Source organism: Branchiostoma belcheri, unplaced genomic scaffold, assembly GCF_001625305.1.
Source record: "Branchiostoma belcheri isolate BF01 breed outbred unplaced genomic scaffold, Haploidv18h27 scaffold24, whole genome shotgun sequence".
NCBI classification, from domain to species: Eukaryota; Metazoa; Chordata; class Leptocardii; order Amphioxiformes; family Branchiostomatidae; genus Branchiostoma; species Branchiostoma belcheri.
Window position 1 is genome coordinate 1,875,154 of NW_017803843.1, and position 10,251 is coordinate 1,885,404.

At 41.7% G+C, this 10,251-nt stretch overlaps 1 protein-coding gene across 1 annotated transcript in view; it reads left to right on the forward strand.

Annotated features, from left to right (window-relative positions):
- Window positions 1-10,251, forward strand: part of LOC109470934 (pleckstrin homology domain-containing family H member 1-like) — a 77,910-nt gene that overhangs the window by 53,128 nt on the left and 14,531 nt on the right. Inside the window, exons 19-27 of the mRNA XM_019770031.1 lie at window positions 3,123-3,235; window positions 4,290-4,469; window positions 7,621-7,718; window positions 8,446-8,623; window positions 8,788-8,943; window positions 9,058-9,155; window positions 9,291-9,432; window positions 9,946-10,067; window positions 10,127-10,139. Of these exons, the coding sequence (XP_019625590.1) occupies window positions 3,123-3,235; window positions 4,290-4,469; window positions 7,621-7,718; window positions 8,446-8,623; window positions 8,788-8,943; window positions 9,058-9,155; window positions 9,291-9,432; window positions 9,946-10,067; window positions 10,127-10,139 (1,100 nt within the window). The remainder of the gene's footprint in view (window positions 1-3,122; window positions 3,236-4,289; window positions 4,470-7,620; window positions 7,719-8,445; window positions 8,624-8,787; window positions 8,944-9,057; window positions 9,156-9,290; window positions 9,433-9,945; window positions 10,068-10,126; window positions 10,140-10,251) is intronic.

Sequence of the window (10,251 nt, forward strand, 5' to 3'; positions counted from 1 at the left end):
TAGTATCTTACAGTAAAGTTTAATTAACAAGTTAAGGTTTGTTTTCGCTGTATTTTGTCTTTCTAGTTGTACATGAAAGACCCTTCATCTGCACAGTAGAAGCACATGCAGGAAATGAATCCCCAAACTCTTAAGTGGCATTGTCGTTTATCATGTTACGTAGAGCTTGTTGCTTTAAGTGTCAAAGGTATCGTAAATGTTGCTTAAGTTTGAATCATAGAAAGGACTGTTGAACAGTGTTTGTTGTATATAAGAATTTTCAGGCTTTACTCAGCTAATGGGCATCCATGTGTTCATAGGCTTCTTTCCCCCAGATTACTCCCAATATAAGATGTGCCACATGCACAAGCCTCACTGTTTATCCTTGTTCAAGCCCTATGAAATATATGGTAAACAGTATTGTGAATATTCTAAGGGCAGAAGCATCCAAAACAAGAGTATAACTATAAGGTAGCACCAAGTGAATCACATGTTTGTTAGCTAGTCTAGGAAGGAAGGGAACCAGTTTCTGTCAGCAAATGCCATCTTTTGGAAGGAAGTTGTTGGAGGATTGTGTTATTTTGCAGTGCTTATGAATACTTCTCTCACAAATCCAGGATCTGTATCTCTATTTTCCCAAAATGTAAAATCACTTCTCCATGAAGCCATTCATTCAACTGTACATTTGTAATCGGTTATCGTAAGAAGTTGCCATGATTTTACTATAAACTGACTTGATTGGATGTCTGTAGAAGTTATCAAATTTCAATTCTGTTGTTGTTTTTACCCTCAACTGACACGTGGGAAGAGCATGGACTATTTAAAAACCCACAGCTATATCATCCTTGGCTAGACATGGTGATCAGCTGAAGTTGTCAATACAATGGGCAACACTGGGAATTCAGGTCACTGTAATTCATCCCTGTGCACACAATGCTCACCTTGGAGCCAGGGAGACTAGTACTGGTTATTTAGGGTGATGATACACCTGGGGTCTGTGGGTGGTGCTGACCTGGGGGAAGGCTGACAGGGAACTACTTGACGTTTTTTTCTCCACTTTTGTTTTCACAAAGCAATGTTTGAAAAAGAGGGCAGATGCAAAAGTGCTCCTTTACATGTCGGCAGATATACAATTGCAGAGAAGGCCCCATGCTGGGCAGGGTGTAGCTATCATGACACCTGTCTGTCTTCTGTGAAGTAGGTCTTCTCACCTGGATAGAAATTCAGATGGTAGTGAGCTCCCCTTTCCCTGGGCAGTTTCAGGTTGGCTATCTCTAATCCCCTGTCACCACCACCCTCCAGCATATGGCCAGTGGACCACTTCTTTGTTATCTTGGGCTGAAACTACTGTCATTGTCAGTTGTACTTTGTGAGGAAATGGAACCTTCAATATGACAGTCTAGGTCACAGGAGATATGCTCATTGCAGTCAGGAATCTGCGTGCAGAGAATGGGCCGGGACCTTTGTAGTTACCATGGATATTTGTTCTGCAGAGGAGCAGAGCCCAGCTGTGAAAGCAGAAGACTTTCTCTCCCATGGAAGGGAAAGTCCCACATTTGACAACCCATTGTAATCCTCACTGTTATCCAACACATAGACATGATAGCATTTGAGTTAACATGATATAAGTCTGAACCATCCTTTAGAAGACAGTGCCTAGGATTCTAGGATTATCCTGGTACATGCAGTCTCTTGAAGGCAGCGTCTCTTCCCAACCTCGGAGTAGTGTTAGATTGGAGACAACCTGTAAATGTGATTTATGTCACCAGTCCTGTTTTGTTCTTCCCCTCCATTGTCCAATGGTAAATCTAAATAAACAAATATATTTCTGTGCTCATTTCATTGACACCTTTCAGATTCTTTTCTTTCAAGAATGCCTTTTTGTGCTCTCTACCATCCTGTTGGCCTTTTCAGTATTCAGAGAGGGAAGTTAGCCATTCATGTTTGCTTCTAAACATTTCACTTGACCTTGCTAAAAAGAAAACAGTGAACAGCTGTTATGAAGTTTTCAGCAACAAAGGCATCCCCTCTACATACATAGGTTTACCCCCTGGGTGTGAAGTATGTTTTCCTGTTATTACAAGACTTGGATGTTTTTGCATGGGAAGTTAGTATTTGTCATTCTCCTGAAAGTTCCTGGAACCTGACACTGCCAGTCATATTGGCAGGACCCTTTCAAAGTGTGAGGAGATTAAAAGGACTAGGTCAGTGCCACATTCTTTACATTAAATGGACCAAGTAATGGGAAGAACTTGACATTTGATAGTGGTGTCCTTGCAACAGACATATTACCTGACAGTGACTTAAAAAGATTTCATCTAGCTATACTAAATGACCAATTTGCTCACTGTCATTAGGTCGTATTCAAACAAGTTGGGAGAAAATATTATGCTGGTATTATAAGAGATATTGAAGAAAAGGAAAGAAAGTCAGTGTAAAGAAGGTTCTGGTAGAAAGAAGGTACTGGTGGTTGGCTGATGATACAGGTGATAGCTAGCAGCATGTCCAGTGAAGGTATGTCCTCCATGAGGTAGTGTTTCCCCTGCTCTCATCACTCTCCCCCAGGTGGGCTGTAACTCTGCCCCACCTGCATACCTCAGGAGAAGTCCAGGATGTCACCCTGCCTCCTTCACATTCTCCTTACAACATCAGGGTGTCTTACTGTTTGTGTAGGATATATTATACTAATCCCTGGATTTGTCTCAACATTTTGGTCCCAAAGGTGTGTTCAAGGTATTTTAGAACAGAGGAGAAGATGAGTTTAACACCACTACCTTTACCTATTGTACACTTAGAATGTATTGTGTGTCATTACATTACTTTCACAAATAGCCACAATCATTAATATTTTTTTAATGATCATTAATATGAAATAATTAAGTTATGATCATTGTTGTGTTATTGTTTTGATTTTATGTCCCCATAGATTTGCATCTGTCTGTCACTTCTAGTATGTTGTGTATAAGTATGATATTATCTTCTGAAAATTTTTTCACACATGGGTGGACAAGGGATGCTGAAAGTATGTATCTTCAATCATTGAAGACTTGCCTCTTGCTTTTAAGCGATATTAATGTATATACCTGTAGGGTACTTTTGGAATTGCTAGAGTGAATCATGACCTCATCTTTGTTGTCAAACAGGTAGCGACATCTGGAAGCACCAGACCCTGTGTTACAGCAAGGAGAGCATCACCTCAGCCCTAACCACCTTACCGTCTGAAGCTTTGCAAACTGAGGCTGTCAAACTTTTCAAGGTAAGACAGAAAGAGCCTTCACCTGTGTTGCTTTATGTCCATCTGCACAAGCCAATTTGGCTGGTCTCACTGTCAAGCCTGCAGACCCATCACATACCTGACCTACTTTACCTTGGAGACTCTCTGGCTGGCACTGCCAGGAAAGTGTAATCATGGTTTTCATCATGCCTCTGGGCTTTCTGTTCAAATAATAACACTTTCCTGGCTTCAGAAGAAAAACAGACACCAACTTGTCCTGTAGTTGGTGGAAAAGTTTACATTGATGTATTGTGCAAGGCAGAGGAAATGCCAGGTCTTGTGACTTGTGTCTCAACTATCCTAATCATATCTGATCTTTCCCACCAAGATTTAGATACTGCTTATGTTTCCTGCTTTCAGTATGTGTACAAAGCAGAAAACATGAGATAAAGAGTAACTCTCCCTGCAGCTAGAGAACCTGGTCAAGGATGATGCATTGTTCATGTTGTTACCTAAGTGGCGTGGTTAGCGGCACACTTTCATGCCGACTTCTCTAGGAGCACTATCACAAAGGGTTCTTGTTTTTAGTCCTTGGTAAGTCAAGTTGCTTACTAAGGCTCAGACAAATAAACCCTCGCAGGTCAGTGACCTACATGGTAACTGGAGTGTAGGAACATCTGTGAAGTAGCCTTGCCCCAGGCTTCTGAGCTGGCAGGAATTACAGTTGGTTTGATATTGCAGTGCATGTTTTCTAAACAAGGGAGCGCCAGAGGTGTGGCTTTGTGGTCAGACTAGCGCCTGGCATTTCCTGTATTAAGAGGCTTACTGATATTGGAGATTAGGTTTCCTAATTTTCTTCAATATGTCTGCCATTGCTAGATTAAAAGGTTTTCAATCTCGGGAGAGTTTGTATGATTATTAATTTCAATGTCATTCTTCATGTACTTGTTAACTTACATACATTGTAGCAATTGATGAAACCTTGCCCTGATGATATGAATAATTCTTCACATGGTGTAATAAGTGACAATTACTTATCTGTATCCAAAAAATTTGCAACTTTTTCCATTAACTTTCGCATTCCATCCTGCAACAGTCATGTCAACTCTTCATCAGTGTTCCTCTGGACTCTCCGGCTATCGACTACCATGTCACGTTGGCCCAGAATGCACTGCAGGTGTGTCTGACCCACCCGGAGCTGCAGAATGAGATCTACTGTCAGCTGATCAAGCAGACCAGCAGACGACCTCAGTTCCCTCAACAAGCCTCGATACAGGTAGAGATACTCGTATCAGATGCAAAATTAGCAGGAAATGGGTGAAACAGGATCACCAAATGTAAAATGTCCTCTACCAGCTGTTCTTCATATTATGTGATGATATACATTGTATATGTCTCGTTGAAGTAGGTATCACCCAGTTGACATATGCTGGATTGCCAACAAGTCAGTACATGTAAGGATAGATAGAAACTACTGGGCTGAACAGTTGGAGTTTTTGAACTCTAAAATGAGGTCTGGTTTGTGAGACATTTCTGTATGATGACAGTAGCCATGCTGTTGAGAACATCATATCAGCCAAAAGTCAAAACCAGTCTTGAAATGGTTGAATATCAATTTGATAGATTTAAAGCATATTTTGTAAGACACTAGAAATTCAAAACCTCTGCAAACTCTGCCAGTGAAGCATGTTACACTTTGGAGTGTGAACATATCACATTTATTAAGTATTCAAACAGTACATTGTGCACTGGAAAAATTAGGAATGGGCATGTCCGATGTGTGATGAAGGTCTGGGCATGCTACTGTGTTGTGATCTTTGTTGTTCTTTCAGCTCCATCCATGTCCATATTCCCTTCTACCATTTCAGTGAAGTGAAACTCTCTTCTGAGGCTGTATCTGGGATTGCAAAGTCAATAAATTAATGATGTTGCAAGGTGAATGATCCATCTGAAAAAGTACCAAAGTTGCCAAACCAGGGTTCATACTTCTCTGAAGAAATTCAAACTTGGTGATGAGAAGTCAGTTGATATTTTTCTCTTGATATACATGAATTGGATCCATTCACCGTCAATTCACAATCAAAGTCACAAATGTTTCAGGCAGTCCCCCATACAGATCCTTCATGCATTCTGTATGTTTGTCATCATTCTCTCTACTCTTTCTCTCCATCCCTTCTCTTTCTCTCTCTCCTTCTAACTTCTCCTCCAGAAGGGCTCCGGCTCTACTAGTGGTGAGAGCACACCTCCTCATTCGTCCACTAGTCCCAGTCTTGCCACCAGAGGCCGGTCCTCGGACTCCTCCAAACACTCCTCCAGTCCACCCCCCCATCGCCAGCACCCTAAACAGACGCTGCAGCAGGGGGGCACCAAGCTCCAGCACCCTGCCAATGCAACCTTGCAGGTCGACGAACTCTCTGTCATTGCTCACTCTGGCACCCAACCTGCATCTCCTCCCAGATAAAACTGACCAGTGAAGAACAGCCACATCCCCATTCAGCATAGATATGGACACAAACTACATATATAGTCATTGGCATCTCCCCACATAACATGGTGCACTTTACGGCTTACGACCAGTTGCTCTTCTAAAACAACTTAATGGTGTGAGCTTTATGACTGGTTATCTGCAGTTTAAAGCTATGTGTTATTCTATGGTATTGATTAGCTTCACATGACTAACAAATCTATGCTATGTTCTGTATACTAGTAATGTAATTACCTCCATGAAAAATGGAGGTATTGTTTTTGGCGTGTCTGTATGTCTGTGTGTGTCTGTCTGTCTGTGTTTCCGCAACTTTGTGGTCAGCATAATTTCAGAACGCCTTTATGGATTGTGGTGATATTTGGTATGTTGGAAAGTCTTGGAAAGACAAAGGTCAGGGTCAAATATGGGCCTCCTGGTGGCTGACCTTGGTACTGCAGCAGAACTTTAGTTTTTTCTATCATTTGTCCTGGACATGCTATGGTCTTGATTTTTACGGGGTGGATAGCTTTTCCTGCCAGTAATAAGCAATAAGCAGCTTGTTCTGGGACTGCAGGGGGGTTTCTGGCGAAATCTTTCAGGGCAGATAAATTCACAAAGGCACAATGTATTTTCTTCATTTTTGGTATGTGCGTAGCTTAGGCAGAGATCTACATTATTGGATGCAAATTATGCAAATGATGACTTCGTTTGCATAATTAATGAGGAAATTGTGTAATTCCAGTGTTTTACATCATGGGTCTTCGATACATGTAATGTTTATAATCTTTGGCAGGAGGAATATCACCAGATACCAATTATGCAAATGCAGACCTAATTTGCATAATTTATCTCAAAATTCTATGACTCCTTATTGGTAAATGATGGGAATTTCATACTTGGAATATGTGTAAGTTAATAAAAAGTTAACATCACAATGCATTTATTATGTTTATGTAGAGGTCATTTGCAGGATTAAAGAATAAATTTACATGTCAAGCCCATATTTCATGGAGGTATGAGATCTCGGAACTCTTGTTTGAATGTGTTTCTAGGAGATGCAGACTTAAGTGTTCCTTTCAGCAGTCCTTTCCCAGATCAAATTTGTTTTGTCTATGTGCCGTCCAACAGTGACTTGTATTTCTCAACCTTCTCCTTCCTCCTAGTTCTGTTACATGGCAGCCATTAGTGCCACGCCCTATTTTGTTGCATGTCCTTAGTTCAGCCACTGGTAATGGCCCCGACGAGCAACATACATGTTTTGTCAAAGGCTGTAAAAGCAACACGCTGTCTGAAGTATTGGACAAGGTTGTTTTCAAAATAAGTCAAACCTTGACCCAAATTCTTAGAGAAAAGTTTATAAATATCAGGTGTTTCCCATGGATAAGACAGATTTCCTTTGCTTTTGGGCATGACCAGGTCGGGAATAATGGAATGACTGTTGAGATTGCAAATATCTGACCTAATTTCCGTGATCTTCTAATTTTGGTGCATAGTCTAAACCTGTTATCGGGTGCACAGGCATGAAGGGGCATTTCCTGCAGTCAGCAGTTGACCTTGATTCCCCTTCACCAAGTCCAGCTGGAGTCTGTATTAACGAATTAGGCTTATCTCCCTTTGCCTGGTACCTGTTATGGTGTCTAATAATGAAAAACATGGCTATACATAGTGTAGAAAAGGAAAAAACAGCCCCACCCATTATAATTGTTATGTTTACATGCTGACATAAGCATAATAGATAATGATAAGTACTGAAATATCAATAGCAGTAAGGTAAAAACATATCTTGCTATATGCACGTAAAATATAAAATTCTTTGTTGTCTGGCTGTTGTCCAACTTGCTGATAAGTAGACAACAGAGTCTGTACACTAGACGTTCCTTGAATCAGTGTTTCCTCATTAGTGTGATGGCGTTTTAGCTGGAGTCTTGTGTTTGCTAATGTTGCTCATGTTCCTGCCCTGTAGTGCTGGCAGCTGTTGTCGATGTGCATTCCCCTGTTCCTGCCCAAGCACATGTTCCTCTGGTACCTCAGGGCACACCTCAGCCGCAACGCTGATCCCAGGTAAGATATGCCTTCTACCAGCTTGTTTTGTGTCTAGCCAACAATTATGAGACCCTTTTCCCTCTAGTCCTGAGGCTGTACACTTCACAAACAAGTTATCAGAAAGTAGGGAATATTAGATTAAACTGATCAGCATTCCTTCTTGTGTATATAAAACATATCTTACACCTGTTTATGCTTTGACCTATGAATAACACAGGTTGCAACTATAATGCTACCGGTATGTCTAATTCAGAGCAGGGTACTGTAGTTTGTCCCCTTACATGTATTTTCGTGCCCTACATTTTGTAATAATTGGCAACAGGGTAAAACAAACAGCTTTAATCCTAGGAATATTGAGGGATTTACCAACCCAACATTGGGCAGGATCTCCAACTGTTCACACAGGAGGGTGGCTGAACAAAATTTGGCTGTTTAAACCTTACTTTGGGAGATCGAATTCATCAGTGGTATGGGACAGGGCGATGGGTAGCACAGAGAACTTGCCCATGGCTATGAACAGATGCAGAGTTAGTTTATCGACTTAATCTTCTTGTAGATAAAGCTAACAATATTAAAGGGCCAAGAGATTGAATATCAAATATGTGGAAGAAATTATTGTATGCTTAGAAAAGTTTAAATTGAAATGAATGCGTATAAGTAAGATGAGTGAGAGAGATCAACTTGCTGATATGTCACCGACAGAACTCATATAACAGCAAGTCCAATTGTTTCTGCTTGTGTTCAGGACTGAGGTGGGGAAGTATGCAGTGTACTGTCAAAGGTCGCTGGAGAGGACGTTGAGAAATGGTGGCAGAGAGGCCCGGCCCTCCCGCATGGAGCTGCTGTCCATCCTGCTGAGGAACCCCTACCACCACTCACTCCCTGTCAGCATCCCAGTACACTTCCTCAACGGCACATATCAGGTGAGCTGCCCCCTCCCACCACTTACTACTTGTCATGATGATCAGCAGCCCAGTACTCCAGCACTAGGGCACACATCAGTTCACACACCCCTTCTACATATGCTGGCTTTTATGAGTTTCTGTCACAAGTCTGTACTCTACCGGTTTTTCTGTTCCATCCCCAGGTTGTAGGGTTTGATGGCTCTACAACAATAGAAGAGTTCTTGAGGACGTTGAACACGGAGATTGGCACTCGGGACTGCTCGCTGTCTGGGTTTGCCCTCTTCACTGATGACCCTTCAGGACGGGAGATAGAACACTGCCTGCAGGCATCAGTAAAGGTATTTTGGATTGAAATTAAACACGTGTACAACATTGATTTGTCAAAAGTAAAATCAAAAGTTTCTTGTATTAAATCTTCTAGATTTCACACCTTTGTGCGTTTTCTGTTTCAGCTGTGTGATGTGATCTCGAAGTGGGAACAGGCCCTGAGAGAGCAGCAACCCGGCAAGTTTGAAACCACCAGGATCGTCAGGCTGACTTACAAGAACAGGTAAATATGCATGTTGTATGCTATATATATACATACATGTATATAGCAATTATGCTACAGAAAATGCCTCTTTGTAACATTGTCTTCTGATGACCCACAGATGTAAATTGTATGTGCTGTATTGCTTTTATCCAGACTATACCTGAAGAGCATGGTGAAGTCAGAGACAGAGAAGGAGCGGTTACTGCTGACATACCAGGTGAACGAGGAGGTGGTGAATGGAAGATTTCCCCTCAACAAAGAGCTGGCCTTGGAGATGGCTGCTCTTATGGCTCAGGTATAGCACAGACTGTTGGGCTTTGTGTATGTAGTTGTTTGACAGCTGTTTGCATCTTTTTGAAACCTCATTTATGAAGGTGTGTAACATTTCATAATATGTATCTGTATCTGTATCTGTATCTGTATAGCCGGTATAACCGCCTTTCGGCGTAACACACCAGCTTCACAGGCACGCGGCGCGGCGGCAGCTGGCTATATTACACCGATCGACTTGTTACACCTAACCCTTGAACTTCTAGCTCTAGACATTGTTTAAAGCTATCTATTGACAATGCCCCAACTGTACTTGGTGACAGTGAGTTCCACTCTGCGATAGTTCTAGGAAAGAATGAATTCTTGAACACCTCAATCCTTGGTTGATAACTCTGGTACTTGAATGCGTGGCTATTTCTTGTTCTCTTCTGGGCTGGTATTAGGTACTTATGTCAGATATAGGGATCATAAAGAATGACACTGAAAGGTTAAAACATTTATTGAGTAAATATTGAGTAAATCCCTTCCTCCTGACCAGATTGAGTTTGGTGACCACACCAGCGGAGGCCAGTCCAGCCCTTCCCAGAAGTCCCAGGTGGACCAGGTACTGGAGAGGTTCTACCCCATGAGGTACAAGGATGGCTCTGAGGACCAGATCAAGTGAGTGCAACACTTCCATGTGGCATTTCTCAAACCTTTCCTTATGTTTCCCTCCTCAGGCTCCTGTGCTTTGTCAGTTGGTGTCTTCTTGGGACCAAACAGTGATCAGTATCAGATCAACTTTATTTTTACAAACACTTAGAAATTTGGTAAAAAGGCCATTTTTCACAAAAAGAGTATGTAC